This window comes from Pecten maximus, chromosome 1 (assembly GCF_902652985.1).
Source record: "Pecten maximus chromosome 1, xPecMax1.1, whole genome shotgun sequence".
NCBI lineage: Eukaryota > Metazoa > Mollusca > Bivalvia > Pectinida > Pectinidae > Pecten > Pecten maximus.
In genome coordinates, this window is record NC_047015.1 from 40,590,194 (window position 1) to 40,612,889 (window position 22,696).

A 22,696-nucleotide genomic window follows, 5' to 3' on the forward strand; every position below is an offset into this window, starting at 1 on the left:
GGATCTGAGCCGAGTTTGGATAGGGCTGAGAGATTTATGGTTATAGAAGATGGTCCTGTCATATTGGTGTCCAGTATTTAGTCAGTGGTGGACATCGACAACATAAATTATGAGCTTAGTAAATTGTTTTAGAAATTTTAGACATACTCCAAAGCCTAAGCCATGTACCCACCGCGCCAAGGTACATCTTAAAAAGGTGAACAAATATTTTCTCTTTTGAATTTATTGCTTCTCGATATAAAAATTCAGCTTTTAATGAAGTTCTTTTTTTATCTTATTTTAATTCTCTTTGTCTGGTTGAATCAAAATAAGAGGAATCACTATTTTTGATGATTTTTAACCTGCTGTACATATACATAGATGTGTATAGATGGTGAATCTGCTTACATTTGGACTTTAATTGCATTTCATAATTAGCAAGCTAATATGACTACATTTGAAATGTCATATTTATCTTGGCACTGTTCAGATAGATATTTCAAATGTACTGGGAAGATGAAAATATGTTTTCAAATGATTTTTTTTTTTATAATTTTCGAATAGAAAAACTAGAAAAAATTATTTATTGCAATTGAATTTGCTAGTTAGATATCAAAAGAGCCTTAATCAATGACCCATCTTTCTTAACTAGATGGCAGAGTTTCTAAGTGTGTGTACTGACATTATCAAAGGTTTGAAGTAGCAATGATTCAGATATCAAATCAGCATCAGGAGTGATGTCATCAACACTTTAATGTTGTATGCTGCCTTGGTGGCACTTTTCTACCTCCTTTCCTAAAGAGCTCTTCACTTAAAAGTTTGTAAAGGATCTTATTTGGAGGATGTTTTGAATTGATTTTATTAATTGGTAAAATTCAAATGGTTATTTAATGGACTTGAATTTTTCAGGGGAGGTAAATCTCATGCCAATCATAAGTTGAATATTTTGTCTCGCAGGGACAAATAGCAATCATAGAAAATGTACTGCATATAGAGGAGATTTCAAATGAATTTTTTTATTATTTGCTTTGAATTTCTAATCTATTGTGCAAATTTTGAATTGATTTTATGATTTTCTATATATACCTTGTAGATTGCTTGTGAGTGACAGTGCATTAAAATTATTGGTGTTTTAGTGGTTGCTTTTGATATGTATACATTAAACAGATTTTAGAATATATTAGCCTTTATTTGTACAGTAATAAATGTTACATACAGCTACATATATATCCTCTCACAGTAACAATGTTTGGTGATCAAATAGAATCAATCACGGACATTGTAAAAGAATATTTATAAATGGGAATGGGTTGGAGTGGCTTGTGTCTCTCAGCTGGTGGACAATGCTTCTGTAGCTCCGTTGGGAGAGCCATGGATTATCCCACCGGAGACCAGGGTAAGATTCCTTTATAGTACATGTAGGTTAAATATGGTCTCTGTCACTCAGCTGATGGAGCATTGCTTCTTCCACTTATTTTCTCACTTGAGACTTGTTGCAGAATTCAGCAGGAATGTGTCTGCCTTTTTTCATTCATATAGTACTCTATGATGTAGTTTTGGCTCAGAAAATTTTCTGTTAAAATCTCATTTGAAAAATGAATCTATTATTTAATTTGATAAAGTGTTCTCAGACTTAGCAGATGATCAGATGTAAAGTTGATAGCTTTAATTTCAGAAACTTGAAGAAGATAGCATATCTGTTTTGTGGTTTACCCTGTATGTTTGAATGGGTAACAGCATATCTGTTTTGTGGTTTACCCTGTATGTTTGAATGGGTAACGGTTGAGTCACTGCATGAGGAAACAGATCAGAGTGTGGGTGGAAGGCGGAGCAGGAAGTTGAGAACTAATGATACTTATCGAGGTAGCGTTTATCTAGTGGTTGCGGTAATTTGTAGATCGCCCTATAAATATCCTGTGACATAAACAAAGTTAACAAATTTGTAAATTGGTTTAAACTTATTGAATGGTAATAAAGTTGATATTGTAAGTAGAAATAGGATTCATAGGTGTTTCCCCAGGGGTTGTTTCCACGGAGACATTCAAGATTGCTCCCCAGCATGTGGGAGACTTTCTAGTTTTATGATCACCATATCACACCAACACAAGTTTAAATGCTCATTACAATAGAGGTTTTATACAGAATTGATTGACTGATATAAATGTCCCATCCTTACTTTGTGGTATGTATCAACTTTGAGGAGTGACATATTGTTTTGGTGTGTTCAGCTCATAGGAAAGCTGTAGTTTTGACATATAAATGGCCCTGACTTAATTATTTTCAAGGTCACATGGATGGTATATGTTAAAAACATCAAACTTCGATTATTGAAGATCCTATGATCTACAGTAATGGTACTTGGATACATATATATGTATATATATTAAGGCCTGCAGTTGAATCATTTTTTCTGGTTTTGTTTTACTGTGTTTAGGTCAAAGTTCAAAGGTCAACTTTGAACAATAACGAAGTTCAAAGGGTAAATTTGGACTTTAAGAAATTTTGGTTTTATCAGCTTCTTGTCAGGGTCATGTCAACTGCTGGAAGGGGGTATGTGATATAAAACTTCATCATGTAAATGACATTATAAGCTTTATCTGTTTTCAATTTTGCAGATCATATCTGTTTAAAACTTGAAATTTTTCATCTGCTGTTGGTTTATTCAGGTCAGAGGTTAATTTGGGAATGCTGGCAGGACTCGATGAATGACATTAGAAGAAAATAAAAAAGGAAATTGTAATAACAGTATAAAATCTTAAATAAGAATATTTGGTCATAATTGTTACACTGTCCAGGTACAGCACCCTTGATGGCCTCTTGTCTATAAAAAATAACAATATTTGATTTCATGAAAACATTAATTGATTAAATGAAAAATATCTATCCATCGACACATTTGTTATACGTATAGGCCATATTTAGCTTTCTTGTTGTTTATGTGACTTGAATTGGTGGGTTAAGAGAGAAAAAATCCTTATAAGGATCCAGACCAGGCGGTGTCTGAGGATAAATCTATACACACATATGTCACTAGGGAAATTAATGGGGAGATTCTTTATATAGTAACATGTAATGTTACGTGATGTCTATTTCAGAATTTCTCCTTTTCCACAAGTGTCTATTTCACATGAGGTTGAGTCATAGCCTCATCTGGGACTCAAATTCAATTGGATTTAATGCAATTCAGCTGCTCTCGAAATGACCTTAAATCATGATGATGATATATCCTCAAGTATCTCCAGTGTAGGAAAAAGAAAATTTGACTCACCCTGAACTTAAAAAATAATACACATTTGGCCAGCCACTGTATGACATAAGGGCAAGCTGTACTGACTAACTAAAGGAATATACAGGAACATGATTGACGTAACAGACCGATCACTGGTGTTTAATTGTGTTTATTAAATGTGGAAGTTTTTTTGATTGTGGATGTTACTTAGACCTTCATCTGTGATACAAATAGTATTATCAGCTGCACTCAGCAGAAAAATAAAATACTCTGTGAGGAAAATGTACATCGTGTTAAACAATAAAATCACTACCATATAATTTATGTCTTTTTGTAACTATTGAAACAATTTATTTACTTGATGATCTTATACTCATTCAAATTTCAGACCAAGATGATGAATTGTTTTGTTTTTGTTGACACAAGTCACGCTTCACCACAAGTATGGCTTATTATTGTAATATGTTAGTTAGATTTACGTCATATAAAGTCAAAGTAATTGACTAAGTTTCATTGTTTATGTAAAATGTACCATGTGGTATCTGTAACAAAAATTTAAGAAAAGAAAGATTTAAAAAATCATAAATCTAAATGCATGTTTTAGGAAAACTGTTAAAGGTACTCAGTATAAAATTCAGAAAAACCTATGTAACTTTGGTAGCATATAGCCTTAACTCAATATGAAATTCAGAAAAATACCTGTGTAGGTTATGTAGCATATAGCCTTAACTCAATATGAAATTCAGAAAAATACCTGTGTAGGTTATGTAGCATATAGCCTTAACTCAATATAAAATTCAGAAAAATACCTGTGTAAGTTAGGTAGCATATAGCCTAAGTTATTAACTCAGTATGTAATTCAGAAAATTATGTGTAAAGGTAGCGTGTAGCCTTAACTCAATATAAAATTTAGTAAAGCTTGTATATAACCTTAAATCAATATAAAAAAAAAAGAAACAATTCTGTACAAGTAGCATAAAGCCTTAAGTTAAGATAAAAGTTCAGAAAAAAAACCTGTGTAAAAAATATATAACCTTAACTCAAAATAAAATTTTAGAATTTAAAAATGTTTAGCATGTAGCCTTAAACTCTGGCACAAATTACACTCAGTACAATAAAATAGATCAGAAAATTAAGATAACAGTCCATTAAATTTTCTCTAGTAGCTATAGAAAGAGAAAAAGTCCATTAAATCTGTGGAATTGAAAAAAGATTAGTTCATTAAATCTGCTGTACATTTTGTAGTTACTATTTTAGGGTGAATTAGGTTTTGTTTCAGGCGCGATTCAATGAAAGATATAATTAATGGGTGAAAAGTTCATCATAGAGAAAGAAAGGCCCATTAAATCTGTCATAGAGTCATTATTAGGTCATTGGCCTGCCTTACTCATAATTGGTAAGGTTCAGGCAAGCTTAAAAAAACAATATCCGGGACAAAAGAAGGGCATGAAATTTTTGTCATGAAATATACGGATGATTAAAGACAATTCATACTGGAGCCTTTGGTCCTAATCAGTAACTATTCTAGACTGGCCGATAGCAGTGATTTCCATGGTTTTGCCTTTGGGAAGCGAGATATAGCCAATCAAGTGGCTAGATTATAGAGAGTGAAACAGCCCTAGGTCAGTTGGAAACGTACACCTTGTACCTGTCAATCATCCGAGAATAATAGAAATCTCTGAAAGTACCAAATTGTTTAAAGTTTCAACTGCACATATGGCAGGAATAAGGGAACAGGTTTTACTTGGTGACATATGCTTGGTAACTGTAGCTGAAATATTACTCAACTGAAGATGCGAGATAGAACAGGAAGATACTGGATACAAAATATTAAATTATTATCGAATGACGGACGTTCCTGGAATAAAACACATGAAGTAAGTTGATTACATGTAGGAGGTTTATAGATTCCGTTTAATAAAACAGTTGTGTTGAGGCCTTGTAGATCTCGCAACAAACAGTATTTATCTCTGTGGTTAGTTCAAGTGTGAAATTACACAAGTCAGCGTAGATGTTACTGTGGGGTCTATTAATTATAAATGATGTACCTTTATTATATTTCCCTGTTTGGTACCTCAAATTCAAAAGAAAATTACATAGAGAAGGATACTGACATACAGAAATGAAAGTTTGTTCAGAACTGAAATTGTTGTGCTAGAAATTGAAAACTTGTGTTTCTTGTGAAAACTTTATTCTTAGCTGTTATGGCTTTTCTAGCGATGAATAATAAATAGCTGGAGTTAATTATCCTCCCTTTGGGCACCCCGATCGGCGGCTGTGATCGGGGATCAATATAAGCATTCTCCTGCCCGGCAGGCGGACTTTTCAAATTTTGGTAGCCTATTGATCTGGATACATGACATTAGGTATGAGCCGCTGGAAGATCCATGTTTGTTTTGAGTTGAAGGGTCTTTTATCTGGCTAAGATTTGAATGACAGGATGAACAATGGGACGATGATACAACAGTTTAGTTCATACAACAACTTGAAAATTTAACAGAGCGATTTGTGTGTAGGTGGAGGTGCTATTTAATGCCATACCATGTGAATTGACACTTGTTTCCAATTCTTGACAATGTTTTGCGAGTGGAGGGATTTTACGTGTGCATGTTTGCCGAGACTTTTTCAACCGAAAAATCTCAAATTCTTTACACAGGTAAGTTTGAATGTAATCACTGTCACTATTATGATGGTGTTTTTATTGCGACACACTTTTATACAGTAGGCCGTTAAGGTAGATATCGACGCTCTGCTATGACACAGCTCAAATATAGAGATACAATATATATAGACAGTCTGTAGGGAATTATAAGCTAGATTTCATTGATTGTCAGATATAAACATGTACCTATATTTCTTAAAACACCTAGACAAATTTGAGTCAAGAAAGGCTTGGACATATTATATAAATGTAAGCAGCTGTTGGAGAGTGTTGTGATTCTGTTGTCCCACACACCAACGTCGCGTGTCATGTGTCATGTGTCGTATGCCGTGTGTCAAGGGATGACTTCTTGTATACTTTTACCTCTACCACTTTGAGTCCAGAATCCTGGTTATGAATTTAACATCAGCAATACATGAGTAGTCACATGTTACCAGTGGTAGATTGTTTATAATAGGGAAACATGTGAGCTGTGTCACCAAGGATGTTTATAATAGGGAGACGTGAGCGGTGTCACCAAGGATGTTTATAATAGGGAGATGTGAGCGATGTCACCAAGGATGTTCATGATGACATTTCAAACATTGGAAGATAAAATTCTCTAGACAGTTAAAAATTGCTTCAAAATTTAATTAAAATGAAATTTGATTGAAATTGAATTTTGTTTAGATATCAATGATACAGATACAAATTGAAATGATTTGTTTTAGATCTAATGATATGTTGTGTACTGTACATGTGTGTATTTAATCATAAAAGAAGAAAAAACCACTGGTATGACATATACCATAAGTCACGGTCCTTGCACACCTGTTGACCTTATATGTACAGGTAAGCAAAATATAAGGTAGGCAGAATATATGATTCCAGTTGTCATCGGGGACAGGTTGTCACATATGGTTAGGCAGTTAACAGCATCTGCTTCATTTAAGTAGTTTTGTTTCCTTTGAACTTGAAAATGATGACCCGGGAATGAAGGGTCACCTGCCAGGGCTTTTTCTGAGGGCATTTTTTGGCCATTAATTGGCCCGATTCCCAATAGAAATCATATCATATTTAAGCCAAATTCCCAAAATGTAATGAATTTTCTTCCCAAAAAGGCTCCATCCCAAACCAGTGAGGAAAAGCCCTGCCTGTATACTAGGAAGTAGTGGCTGCTTTTTGACTTTCACCTTTTGAGGAAAAGTGTTTTTTTCTATGCATAGCAGCAGACGTTTTATAAACCATCATACCATTTGTACTAGTAATTACCTATTAATTACCTAATTAGCTCTGTGTCATTCATGACTAGACTTAATATTTGACTAGGCAAATGAAGGTTTCACGGTAAATGAGTTCATTGACAACCCCAAAATTGGAAAATATAAAAGAAAACACCAAATTATTATTATCAAGACTTACAAATGAACATTCACTTTGTAAATACAAACCTGCCACTATCATTTATGAGCGAAAGATTTTTGTACAGAATACAAACAGGTGAATAAAAAACGGTTAAGGCTTGACTAGCACTGTGTTGTTTACTTTATCTCAATCGATCCACATTGATGACTAACGTAAGGAGTTTTCGGAAGGCCTATGGTATCTTTCGATTCTGATCATTATTTGACCAAGACATTGTTATACTGGTGGATAAAATAACAAGGTTTTGTTTTTTACTCTCGTTTGTTATTCAATTGTTTTCCAGACTTAGTGGAAATTGACTCACCATTGTAACAATAGAGGCTTGGAACTGGCAATAAAATGAAAATAAAATGTCAGAAATGCTGGTCCATCGATTAATTGGCTCGGCTCCTATTGGCCCAAAGCTGATGCAATATTTACAAACGAAACTGTTGATGTTTTTCTTCTCAGAGTTTTTTTTTTTAATCTTACATTACCTTCTGTGTAAAATTATATTGTTTTGGGGCATGTTACAAGGTAGGAGTTAAAAATGTGGTAGTTATAGATACATTGTATGTGAGATATATATTACAAATATAATGTATGCATATGTTACACTGCAAATTTTATACAATATGTGTATGTGCTATACATACAAGAACATTGTATGAATGCATTATACACACAAACAATAAAGGAATACATTATACATATAAATACACTGTATGAATACATTATACATACATACAATGTAGGAATGTATTATGCATACAGATACAATGTATGAATGCATTATACGTACAGATACAATGTATGAATGCATTATACATACAGATACAATGTATGAATGCATTATACAATGTATGAACGCATTATAATACAAGTACTGTATGAATGCATTATACATACAGATACAATGTATGAATGCATTATACATACAGATACAGTGTATGAATGCATTATACATACAGATACAATGTATGAATGCATTATACATACAGATACAATGTATGAATGCATTATACATACAGATACAATGTATGAATGCATTATACATACAGATACAATGTATGAATATATTCAAATTTGGTTTATTAATGCATTATGCTACTAATACAAATATAATGTATAGATGTGTTATACATACAAATTAATACAAAATATCACTGTAATACACACAAATACAATGTATGAATGTATTGTTTATAATTAAACATTGTTTGAATTTCTTATTTACAAAGACAATGTATTTATGTGTTACATAACAAACAAGTCTTCTGAAAAATGTAATGGGGGGAAAAATTGACAGATCCTGAAATCAATAATGTATGCACATTTGACTCCCTTGGCTCCTATAAAAGGCTGCTGTGGGAAGTTCACCATCATCCAGCATCAATTTTTAATCCAAATGTCTTCATCACTATATGAATACCATGCTTTTCACTTCCTCGTTTGCCCTATAATAGGAAACGAAAGTGAAAGGTGGTGATTTTCATGTTTTGTTGTCAATTTATCGGTGATCACATGCTAGCGATGAGTCATATCGTGTTAGTCATTCATGGTATCGACTCATTGTTTAATTGGATTATCTCCCTTGTTCTTCAATAAAACAAATATAAGGAAGCTTGAAATTTGTAGGAGATTTGCCAAGAAATGTGTTAAAAATCTTCAATCAATCTTTATAAATTGATTTAATTAAAGATAATTAAGGCATATATTCTACAATATCATAAAACAATGCCTTTCATATCCGTTATATACATGTCAATGATTTAGTAATGGCACCTCGAACTTTGGTAGACATATTGCGCATTATTGTACAGTTAAACCAGATAACCTGTGTATAGGTTAATCTTCTGGCATTCATCCCTGTTAATTTAGGGGTCAAAACTGGGCAGCTAGACATGTTTCAAATTTGACGATCAAGTTTTCAAAACTGGAAATCAGTGGATTTTTTCCTAAAAAAAATTGTCATTTTTCAGGCTTAAAAATCAAACCATGTACATATATATACTGTAATCAATATATCTCAAAGGGAAAACATCTCATCTAAAGGAAATTATCAATTTCACATTAAAAAACTCTTAAAATTAAGTGTAAAATTTTGTACTGGCGATCAATGTTTACTGAATTAGACTCAAGTTCTTAGACTGGAGACTTGACAGGTGTGACAGTTACAAATCAGTTTCTTATGTTTGATTCAGTCACTGACAGTAATGAAAAAAAACAGATATGAAAACGTCTTGGTGTTATTGGTTATGTCCATGTTGGTTCCTATACTAGTTCTATATTTGGTGACTGGATGTTGAATGGCTTGGCAGACAATTACTCCAAGGTAGCTATATTCAATGTGAGGATGGCTACTAGTGTGTTTGTGTACGCCAATGAAGCCAGGTCTCAGTGTGGTGAAATTTATAAATTGTCAGGGTTACTTCCCAGTTTGATAGATTGAAGGAAAAGATGTGATGACTCACGCCGAGTGTCTTTGATCAGTGCAATTGGAATTCTGCAGCACAGATAGTTTTTTTCTCCCGCAGCTTCCTGATGTTCAAATAAATCGGCCTGAAATGAAATGTAATAAAGGCGCGAACGATGTTCTCTTGACAAATTAAAATGAGATTTGCCAGACTTGAAGGTGTCTAGAAATGTCTTTTGATTCCTACATCGCAGTGATATTTATTGTTGGTGATAGAATATTCTAAGGACAAGCTTTTATTGCCCATCATTAATAATTTGAAGAAACTAAGTCCTTTATTGGGAGGTATTGTTTCTACAGCAAAATTTTTAATTGTGTTGTCTGGCTTATATGTTAATTTAAAAAAAAAAAAACTGTTTTATCAGTGATATATATGCTATATGTTATGCTCAATTTCAAAATGCCAGTAAAGTAAAACATGTTAAGTTGTTCTATTTATATGGTTCGGCGATCATGTATGTCATTTTTTTAATCTGAAAGAATATTTTATGATTTAGATTGCCCTATTTATGGTGTTGAATGCCCAGGTATGGCCATCAGTTCCAGTTCGTTTCACTTAGGCCAGGTAAAGATGTATTAAGGTATTGAAAGTTTAGACAGATATGAAGGAACCCCACACGTACAATATAAATATGTTACAAGAATGATACAAATGCTTTTGTGTTTGGTTATCAGGTCATGAAAAAGTAATGTTTTCATATTTGAAGGACTTTAATTTCATAACATAAAGATTTTTTCTGTCATTATTACATACAGACTTATAAAAGGTATTTATGTGTAACTCAAATGATAAAAGATAATGATTCAGCCAAATTTCCAGGCATAAATGTAGTCATTTAGCATCAACTTTGGCATCACTCTGGTGCCTCACTCTAAGACTGGCTCTCGTCTCAAGAATATTAAAACTTTTAATAAAATTGAGTTTATAAGTCTTTAGAGTCTTGCCTCAAATGTGATAATTTTGCATTAAGAAGTGTTCATTTTAGGAGGACTGGATCACCGCAGTCAAACGGCTGTTTACAATTGCTATCATATAAGGTATACCAATTTTTTTGTTAATGAAATATAGTAACCATGTCAAAGTTCAACTTTAACTACAGACAGTAAGTCAAAGGTCAATGTTAAACCTGACTTGGTTCAAAAGTCTAATAAGTCTAATATGAGAAAAAAAACTTGCAGGATTGACCTCACTGGGAATTAGGACAGGACCATCAGGATTGACCTTACTGGAAATTAGGACAGGACCATCAGGATTGACCTCACTGGGAATTAGGACAGGACCATTAGGATAGACCCCGCTGGGAATTAGGACAGGACCATCAGGATTGACCCCGCTGGGAATCAGGACAGGACCATCAGGATTGACCCCGCTGGGAATCAGGACAGGACCATCAGGATTGACCCTGCTGGGAATTAGGACAGGACCATCAGGATTGACCCTGCTGGGAATTAGGACAGGACCATCAGGATTGACCCCACTGGGAATCAGGACAGGACCATCAGGATTGACCCTGCTGGGAATTAGGACAGGACCATCAGGATTGACCCCGCTGGGAATCAGGACAGGACCATTAGGATAGACCTTGCTGGGAATAAGGACAGGACCATCAGGATTGACCCCGCTGGGAAATAGGACAGGACCATCAGGATTGACCCCGCTGGGAATCAGGACAGGACCATCAGGATTGACCCCGCAGGGAATCAGGACAGGACCATCAGGATTGACCCCACTGGGAATTAGGACAGGACCATCAGGATTGACCCCGCTGGAAATTAGTACAGGACCAACAGGATTGACCCCGCTGGGAATTAGGACAGGACCATCAGGATTGACCCCGCTGGGAATTAGGACAGGACCATCAGGATTGACCCCGCTGGGAATTGGGACAGGACCATCAGGATTGACCCCGCTGGGAATCAGGACAGGACCATCAGGATTGACCCCGCTGGGAAATAGGACAGGACCATCAGGATTGACCCCGCTGGGAATTAGGGATAGGAACATTAACTGTTGCTAGGGATCAATTATTGAGATTGAAATACCAGGTACTGCAGTTACAATTCTAAAATGACACAAAAAATATACCATATCCCATTGAAAGATGGACAAAGTCTTAAGTGCTTGTTAATTGACAGGAGAGTGTATCTAATCTTAATTCATGTGTATGGAGATATACATAATCGTGAGATTTAAAGAGCCAAAATAAGGAGCTAGCTGGTCACTTGAGATTGGATACTTGAAGGAACATCTTATAGTAGGCTGGGCCTATATACTGTCACATTCTTGGGATGCTGACATACATTAAATGGCCTGGGAACATTTATTTACACCCATGTTTGTACTAGTTTTTTCTTTTTACATCTTTGTCTGATTCATTGCATTCTGTGTAATGTATTACCATATTGACAGAAACCTACAGATGCACTCAGACTACTGCAGTTCAAGCGATATTGGGGAAAATGTTTATTTCATATTTTTGACTCACAATATACAACATAGATAGTATGATTGTATGTAATCTGGGTTATGATGTTTTGTTCAATACCTACAGTAAGATGTCTGCTGCCAAAATGGAAAACTTTGATAAATAAATAAATAAATAACAAGGCTTTTTTTATCAACTCACCACATGGAAATGGATTCAGGAAGTTATCAAAGGTCATAAAATAAGTAGAATATGTAGAAAAAAACAACTAATTGATTTCTTTTTCATGTAGGGTTGAAGATTTTTTCATCCATTCAGTTGTAGAAGTCTTTTTCTAAGTAAGTTGATTTAGAGCACTGTCCTGTATTCCTGCTGGTTTGCCATGTGAAAATAAAAGATACAGAACCATAGTATAGGACCAGTCAGTTTGAAAAATGATATATGGACAATTTAAAAGGAAATAAATGCTGTTTTAAAGTTTGTTACCTCGGAACTTTATCTCAAATAGCCATCATTTTAAAATTGTAGAAATGTGATATGCTTTCAGTGAACAAAGGGCACAGTGTCATCTTCAAATAGCTATCTTGTTCACCATATTGTCCATTTAAATCATTTTCAGTCACATTTATTGAGTGAATGTGGTTTTTATTTGACTCAAAAATAACTATTAGAAGATCCCTGTGGCTACAAGTGATCTGAAATGGAAAGTTTTGGAAATAAAGTTGGTTTGTGTCAAAATCTGACAGACAAGCCTTATTGATATCGGACATGTACCTCATGGAGTAGGAGGGAGGTCTTTGTTTGATGGGCGGACTGGAGATAAAAGCCTCTGACATTGAACAGGTATGGAAGAATACCTGACGTTTGTACCCAGGGGCCATTGTGTCAATTTGGTCTGCTTTGAATGTTGACTTTTGTCAAAATTTCACAGATGAATTCCCAAGGGGGTTAAAGTTCATTGAAAGGAGAGTTCACGACCTTTTGTCAGTGGTATAAATGGCTATGTCCGTAGCTTGACCAGAGATTTGTTATAAAGATTTGTTGTGTTGGATAAAGACCTCAATAATTATCAATCATTGTGAGCCCGACCATCGAGTTAAATACCTACGATCCTTTCTGATCCCTTTAGATACTTAAAATTGTGTTGAGATATGTAACATTAAGAAAATACAGATCTACTGATCTTTTCTGGTGATAGTTCTAAAAAATGAGGTTTAATTGGCCGTAATACAGGGAAACTGATCAGTACTGTGCGACCAGGTTTCCTGTCAAAGGGGTGATCATTTGCAATTTTGCGGCTGAAGGATTAAACAATTTATCAATAACAGTTATAAAGGGTATCGCCTGGATCAGTGAGCACTTACAGTGTTGATGGACCTGAAAAATCCTACAAACAACCACAAAACTATTGTTATAGAGGGTGAGGGGATTCAGGTTTACAATAGAAAATCCATATCAATTTCTGATAAAGGAGTGATAAAATAATGGAGGGGAAGCTGTTTCTTCCTGTGTTAATCACTAATACCAGGTACCTGTTTTACACTCCCCAAATAATAACACGGGTTCACTCCCTCCCCCCCTATAAAAACAAGGGTTCACTCCCTCCCCCCCACTCCTCCCCCAATAAAAATAAGGGTCTGCCCCCCCTTCCTCCCCCAATGAAAACAAGGGTCTGCCCCCCCCCCCCCCCCCCCCCACTCCTCCCCTATAAAAACAAGGGTCTGCCACCCCCCATGGTACTCCTCCCCCAATAAAAACAAGGGTCTGCCCCACCCCACTCCTCCCCCAATAAAAACAAGGGTCTGCCCCCTCCTCCCCAGATAAAAACAGATTCTGTTTGGTTATTAATTAAGAAGCCCAAAGCTAGATCATCCCTCCTTCAATAAAACACCAAATGTCCCCTATGCGTCCCTGATAATGTCCTGAAATTCCATCCATATCATTCCATATGCCCAATACCTATTCTAATATAAGTACTTTTATCATTGTTTGATTTTAATGATCTGGTATTCTACTGGAGTGTTCACCAGATACAAATTTGTTGACATATAGCTGATGTGAATCAGATTGAAGGTAAATATTTGGGGTCCGGGTTGAAACCAGTATATATATATAGTTTTCTTCAATTAAGTAAATATATATTATATGGTAATAGATTTTCAAATAAAATTTTCATTTAAAGCACCATGCAGCGCCCATTTAGCTATATAGCTGATTTATGACATTTCTTTAAATTTTGGATAGATTATAACAGCTTGATAAAACAATAATGATAGACTTTTTCCAGTACATCAATTACTCATTTTGAATTTAAGTAAATTTTCTGTTTTGATTTCATCTCTTTAGGAATTTCATTGTTTTAACTTTTGAGAATTTTATTGAACCATTCAAAATCTTAAACTTATCCCTTGCATCAGTTTAAGTGTAACTTTGAAGTTGAGGATGCTTAATACAAGTTTACTATACAAAAGGTCTGTGACAGCCTGCTGTATTCCTCCCAGACTACAGGCCATTAACAGTACACTGGCTCTGACAGGTACCCAGAGATTGGCAATATAGATCATCATGTACTCTATAAAAATATTAATATCGTAAAGACATCATCCAATCTCATTCTAAAACTTGGTTAATTGCTTCAAATATTATTTTTACCATGATATTATGAAGCAAATTTCGTTGTACTTGAATCTATGTACAATCAACAGTACAAATTCTATGTTTGTAGAATTATACTTTGACAATCTGTGCTGATTAAAATGTGTTCTTTGGCTCTATAATGTTTCTTCAATTTGTATTCACGGCAACTGACAACTTTGGAAATGAAGTTCTGAAATTGCATGCGGAAATGTTTATAAATCCCATAATGCATTGATGTTTAAGATTCCCACCTTGTCTGTCTGAACAGCAACTAGATGATTACTTACCATACTGACATTACATAGGAGTGCGATAGGCCTTGTATAATGCTACCAATCTGTGATATATTATGCATGATCGAGTGACATTTCACATTAAAATGTGAAATTGGTGTTAATAGTTTGTATAAATAGAGGTTTCTCTTGTACTACTTCCGAGTATATATATCTGAAATTTATTTTGGCATGGCAGATCAATTGAGAACACACGTTTTTGTGTACAATATTGACATGAGTTTCTGTGGAGAAAGTAATGTAGACCTTACATAAGGCATTCCTTGTACAAATCTTGGCTGTATGATATTCTGTACACTATGTTTCTGTTAGTCTTTATCTCGGTCTATAAACGATACAATCCTGCATTAATTACCTTATCAAATGACATTACATTCGGTATAACTTCATTAATTTCTCAGCAGTACGAACCACAAAATGACAGCATCTGTGAGAGCCATTAGGATGAGGAAGAGTCTGTGTTTTATTTAGATCCATCCACGGACAGAAGTAGCTGTAGTATCTATATGTCGCAGGATTTTTGATGGCATGTGTTATGTCTCTAGTGTATGCAGTTTTGCCAGCTGCCTGGGGAAAATTTGCACTAAATGTACTCCAGCTTACTGATCGATTGGCGATATCTGTTATCATGTGTTTTGACAATTTTACTGCAAATCTAAGAAAAAAAAAGAAAAGAAAAAATGAGTGAACAATTTCAGTGCATTTTGTAAAAGGTTGATAAGGGCAATGGTCTCAATTTACATGTCAGTTAGCTTTGTATAACGGACCTTTAATTCAGGTGTTCTTTTTACCTAATCAAAAATGTGATCTTTTCCCTCCATCTCCGACCTACTCCATCCATGCTGTGTAATATGTATATGATACTCGTAACTACCCCTTCCCAACTGCACCCACCTCACCATTATCCTCCACCCACCTCACCATTGTCCTACACCCACCTCACCATTGTCCTTCACCCACCTCACCATTGTCCTAGACCCACCTCGCCATTATCCTACACCCACCTCGCCATTGTCCAACCCCACCTCGCCATTGTCCTTCACCCACCTCACCATTGTCCTTCACCCACCTCGCCATTGTCCTAAACCCACCTCACCATTGTCCTACAACCCACCGTGCCATTGTCCTAACCCCACCTCACCATTGTCCTTAACCCCACCTCGCCATTGTCCAAACCCACCTCACCATTGTCCTTCACCCACCTCACCATTGTCCTACACCCACCTCACCATTGTCCTAAACCCACCGCGCCATTGTCCAACCCCACCTCGCCATTGTCCAACCCAACCTTGCCATTGTCCAACCCCACCTCGCCCTTGTCCAACCCCACCTCGCAATTGTCCTAAACCCACCTCACCCTCACCATTGTCCTACGCCCACTTCACATTGTCAATTTTACTATCCTCACATAAATGTTATCCCCCCCCCCCCCCCCCCCCCGACCATGATCTCCTCCTGTTGATGTTGATTTAACTCTCTGTGTTGTTGATGACATCTTCCTATAATGTACCTTAAGTCCCAACTCCCACCCTCATATGACGTAAACAATTGATGTTTATCTCATTTACTATAATTTCGTGCAATCTAATACATGGTTTCGTAAAATGTGCATTTGAGTTACATGCATTTTTCTTGAGATTTAAAAAATGCCACTGTTGTCAAATTTGATCCAATGTTTGATTTATATCTTGTTTATCAAAATGTACAGAATAGAGCCTCACTGTGTTTTGTATACATTACCAGAATGGTGCATATTGTAGCGAGGTAGTACTCGACACGACTGAAATTTTTTATTCCTTTACGTGTCAGAATAAGTGTTAGGAAAAAGTGTTACGTGTCGGATAGTATCAGTGTCATAAGCACAAAGGCTTTCTATGGTAAGGTCGAAAGAATTTCAAGGTCACTGGATTTGTGATATTTTTTATCGTTTTTTTCAATGAATACATGATTTGTCCTTGATTTTGGCTGAGAATTTTAACCTGTTTGTTAGTGTTGTACAGATAATAACTGAGTCATGAGCTACCGAGAATTCGAGTTAACAATGACGTAACATTGTACTAGGATTACCGTAAAATTGGACTAGGATTACCTACCCACGCATTGACTACACTATATACCGGCTATTTAGAGTCAAAAGATATGCAGCTACCAACTATCACATATTTAATATTTTTATCTAAACATATTTTATTGCCTTTCATTTTTATTAACTGCACAAATAAATTTTCTCACAATTAGATTTTTATTCTTGGCATTTATTCATAGCCGAGCATTGATATAAAACTTCTAACATTTAAGTGGAGTTGCTTTTGAACTGATGTGTAGTTTATTACCCTGAGATACAGTTCATCCCAGCGATTTAATATCTGTCTCTCCAGTAGAGCTATCTTCTGAGATCTAATTTACTTCATGGTACATAAACAGTGAAAAAATTCCACCACATATTTATGTGACAAAATTTCATTTCTATGGAGACAAATTCTTGTGTTGTGTGGCGGTTGACTTATCAACGCCCGTCTTTTTCATGTATAGATAATGATCAGTGAGGAATCCCATATTCTCTGTACCTGGGGTGTACTTGGGGTGTAATGAGGTCGCCATTGTGAGCGACATTTAGGGGTAGGAGGGACGTTCACACAATACCTCACTTAAATGTCTAACCGCATGCCACGGAATTCAAATATGCCCAGGACTACACAGGGAGTACATCTATTGTGAATTGAGAGTGCATATTTTCAAATTTCTTGAAAATGTAAAACATTGGATTTTTAAAACGGTATGTATTTTCATAATATATTTAGAAATTATTCCAGCTTTGATGTCAATATATGTTTGCTTTTATTTCCTGAACAACTAAATATTTTTTACCAACATGTTTCTTGTATCGTTGTAAATGATAGCAATATTGATCCTATAGAGCATACCAAAGTGTTATAATGCTACGAATAGGGCTCATGATCATTTCACTCTTGAAACAATTGTTTTTTAAGTCCTTGGTACAAAAGTGGATCAAAGTCTGATTTGATAGATAAAAACAGGGTGATTCTGGGGTTTAAAAGTTCTAACTTTTCCAATGATTGATGAGCCTTACTAACTTAAGAGTTCTGTAAAATGAAATTTCTTTCATCTTCCATTTTGTATTGTAAACATTTTCAATCAGTAGCAGTAATTCTTTAATCCGTATTTTATTGCAAAGTTGTTGGAGTCGGCAATTCATTGCCATTCAGTAAACCCCTCAATACAGAAATTGAAAGTTGGGGCACAATTTTGAAATAGGCTATACTCGATCATGATGGATATTTTCATGAATAAATTTCGGAGGATACACAGGTAAGGGCCTGTCACAAGAGAGTGAATACCTGGAATGTCGCCATGGTGACGTATCAATGTGTGTCTTCCCTAGTCCGCAGAAGTTCCCACACGAAAATTTATACACAATTTTGATATATTAAGCTTTTTTTCTCAAACGCTGCATTGATGAAAGAGGAAGATCTACGGAAATGATAATTCGTTTTATCGATTTTGAAATCCTTTGAAGAAAAAGTGTGAACCCTGTGAAACATAACTATTGATTTTTGGGATTACCTATCAGTGCTGTTCCCTAGGGACCTGTGACATGTGCAATACATGTGCATGCATGCAGCCTGTTGGATATTCATCAGCTGAAACCGTGTAGTATTGACGTCTGATAGGATTTTTAATAGTGCTGATTGCAGGTGTGTACGGATCTTTGATTGTTTTGTTGCGTCATGTTGCTTGGCAGTTAACTCATACATCATAGCTCTAGTATTGATTTTGTCCCATATGTCACAAGAACGATTGTTAAAAATTCATAATTTCATGTAAGAGTACAGGTAAAAATCGTTCCACAGGTAAAAATCGTTAAGAGTGCTAAGCCTGTTTACATCAAGAAAGAAAATACAGCCGATACAAGGTAAAATGGTGTATTTGTTCTCAATGAAGTCTAGCTTTCATCAATGTGTAATTGTTATTTTGATTGGAAATATCAGTATGTATTATATTTAGAATCTCATCCAGAAAACAACCATTTAGAGTACACGAGAAGGCTAACAGATAATTTGACTGTGATATTTACCGGTATATAACATTGCACAAGTAACAGGATTTGTTGCTGTAGAAAGCCTACTACACCAGAACTGTGACTTTATAGGTGCAGGCCTGAACATAAATATCTGTTTAATTATTAAACTGTTATAGCTATAGACATTTGGAAATCTCTGAGTGATCAATATCAGACATTAAGGCATATAAGTGTGTATGAATTATTAATGCATGTTGTAGATAAATAGATATAGATGCTATTTCTGGACTCAAATAATGTGATTGATGTTTTAGCAAAATGCAAATTGCCATTGTGTCTCGAGAAATTGCTATTCTTCCCAATATACCACTACCTAGTTGTATATAATATACCATGTAACTGCTTTAGGATAGTTTAGATAATTGAAATAGGGGATATGTGGCATTTATTCAGACCTATATATAGCATTCTACAATATTTTGGTAAAGAAAGTGTTCTTTTTGGGGTATTTTTTTGTTGGATATACCTTCTCAATGCTTTTTACCCACTTGTTTTTTATCCATTTTGTTCATTTAATTTTACAGATACAAAAAAAATGTATACTTTTATAAAATGTCATTGAACCCATTTTATAGATATTTGAATGACAATAGGTTTAAAGTGTTTTAAAGTATTTCAAATATTTGCTGTCTTGGCCGTGTGGCACTTTAATTATGTAAAGATATGTAAATGTATGTGCTCTGTGGTATCATTAAAAAGTGTACAACCCACTTATTAGTCCCTAAGCAACAGAAAGTTGAATGCATTTTAAACTGTTGGAATGTTTTGTCTTATTCGGTGGAACCCCGCTAGCATTGACATTTTAAAAGATATTCACCTAAATGAGAAATTGATGTTAGGTTTTCATCCATGGGAATTTTTGTGCACTTAGAAATACATTACTAAGAAACAAAATAATATCTTTCTCAGATGGTGTGATTTAAAGTCTTATTATTAACTACAAATGCCTGAAATGATTGAATCATTTTTACATAAGTTTTAACTCTTTTAAAGTGAGGTCATGGAAACAAATTATCTTCATATACGATTACTTACATGTATTTTTCTACAAGAACAATTTTCATGTATAGACTTTCTTGATAGTTTTGTACTTGATCAGCATTGATGTATTCAGAAAAATTAAATTGATATTCCCTTGAAGACAGATAAGTTCTGATACATATATGTGTGTAAATGTCTCCTAGATACGCACCAGATTATAATACATCTGCTTATGCATATTTCTTTTTATAAAGCATAAAACCTAGCGACGTCTGACTGTCAGTAACAAGCTTTTTGACCACCCAGTAAATATGGGACCACAAAACCTTTGATTTGAATAGGTCGTTCAGAAATGTCTTTTTCCCATGGAATCTTCATTATAGGACTAAAATCATCTCAATTGTTGACTCAGTCGCTGAGAAGTTGTTTACCTACAATGATACTTGGTATTCAGGTGACCTTATTCACCTCAAAACTGACCTTCAGGTAGGACGGGTATTGTCGATCTATCGGTGGTAATTGTCACATAAATGCGATATTATTGAGAAGCTAGGCACCGTCAGCATTATGTATGAGCATAATGTCAATAAGATCGGTGGTCAGTGCTGATTATAATCTGAAGCTGATCTTTGATCTGTGTATGATTAAATTTGTTTTATGAAGATTTATTTGGTTTCTCATGATGTAGCTATGTTTACTTTTCCTTGGGCCTGAATGGCTGAATTATCTGACCTGCTAACTCGCTAGTCAGTCCTTCACAAATACTGGTCACTCAACTTATTGACATTTAAATTCAATCTTTATGAAAATGGAGAAAATTGGATGGAAGCGATTTACTTTTGATGCTGAATAGAAACACAATTTATTAGGTAGTGAAAGCCTGAGCGGGTTCTTTATCGTCAGATCAGAATCCAGAGAAAGTGAAACGACTAGTCATGATTCCTAATCGTATCCAATTTGGTTATATGATATACAGTATATAATATCTTTTAAAGCACAGTTGGTAATGAAATACAGAAGAAATTTTTTTTAGGTGCATCACATTTTAGCTAATACATTACATTTATATTATCTTTTTTTTATAAAGAAAAGTTTCAATCTGCAAGATTTCCCATTAACCTAAGTTACGTTATTGCTGGGGGGTATCGTATACAATGTTTATAGGACTAGCTGTAACCCAGGTGTTCTGTAAAGCTATACATTTCAATGTTCTGTAGTAAATATGAAAAAGAAGAGATTTGTTTGGTCTTGGTGAATAACAAGCTTGTCACCCGACAATGAAAGCTAAGAGGAAAGCCGCCTAAGTTACAAACATTCAAAAGCTACACAAGTATTTGCATGCCTAACATCTATTCTTTAGAGAACCTCTATAGCATTCTTAAGGATCAAATATATTGTCTGCATGACTAATTGTTTTATAAATGTCCAGGTGGCCATCTTTTCAATGTAAAATCAACCAATTTACTCATGTTCATTACATTCCATCTTCAGTGAAGGATCATTGTTTACACACAATTTGAAAATAATTAAGTTTCAGTGTTGTGCTGCCTCCTTTCCTGTTATGTATAGAATCAGTGTCCCACAAGGGAAAGGCACATGGAGACTTTATCTCCCCACCGATATATGTGTATGTGTGACCTTTGGTATATATGAGGAATACCAGGGTATATTTTAGTAGGTTAATTAATCTGTGTACATAGATTCACATGTTTCCCTTGTACCTTAATATTACGAGACTGTTGACAAGATGAACCAATCTAGTTTTTATTTCTTTTGTAGTCTTCCAGAAGTCAACCAGCCATTGGCCTGAAGCAAACCCCAAAGTCTCGGGTAAGTTGCTGATTGTACATTTTACTTAGTCTTGACTAATATAAGTTAGATAGTCTTAAGATCAGAAAATTTTAATTGAAGATGAAATATTTATGTATATCTGCAGAAGAAAACAAGAGGCCCATGGGCCTTAACGGTTACCTGACTACTGATGTGTACTCTGATTATGATTTGCTTATAAACCAACATCAAACAAATCTCAGCACTATGACCTTTGAGAGTAAGCACTATGACCTTTGAAAGTAAGTCAAGGTCATTCATTTGAACAAACAAACTTGGTAGCCCTTCATCCCAGCATGCTTTTTGCTCAATATCATGACCCTGGTTATTGAGAAGAAGTCAAAGATTTTAACACATTTGACTTCTGTGACCTTGCAAGAAGGTTAAATTAATTCATTTGAGTGAAATATGTTAATTACTGACCCAAAACCATGACTCCAGGTCTCTTGGTAATTGAGAAGTTGTTTAAAAGATTTTAAGATATATGTCCCCTATGACCTTGAAAGTAGACCAATGTCGTTCACTTGAACAAACTTGGTAGCTCTTCATACTAGCATGCTATTGGCCCAATATCATGCCCCTTGGCCTTGAGAAGAGGTCGGGAAAAAAATGTAAATTGTTTATGGAAGGATGACCCACGACGGACTAGAGGTGGTCGCAATAGGTCATCTGAGACTGCAGACCTAAAAGTTGTATTC

General features: G+C 35.1%; 1 protein-coding gene across 3 annotated transcripts in view; it reads left to right on the forward strand.

Annotated features, from left to right (window-relative positions):
- LOC117333759 (ras-GEF domain-containing family member 1B-like) overlaps positions 1–22,696 on the forward strand; it is a 100,994-nt gene that overhangs the window by 43,910 nt on the left and 34,388 nt on the right. The window contains exons 1-2 of one of the 3 annotated variants that reach the window (XM_033893199.1): positions 4,953–5,085; positions 21,948–21,998. In XM_033893199.1, the coding sequence (XP_033749090.1) occupies positions 5,002–5,085; positions 21,948–21,998 (135 nt within the window). In that variant the 5' untranslated portion in view covers positions 4,953–5,001. Of the gene's footprint in view, positions 1–4,952; positions 5,086–5,585; positions 5,865–21,947; positions 21,999–22,696 lie in introns of those variants that run through there. The other 2 variants (XM_033893205.1, XM_033893184.1) reach the window with 2 other exon arrangements.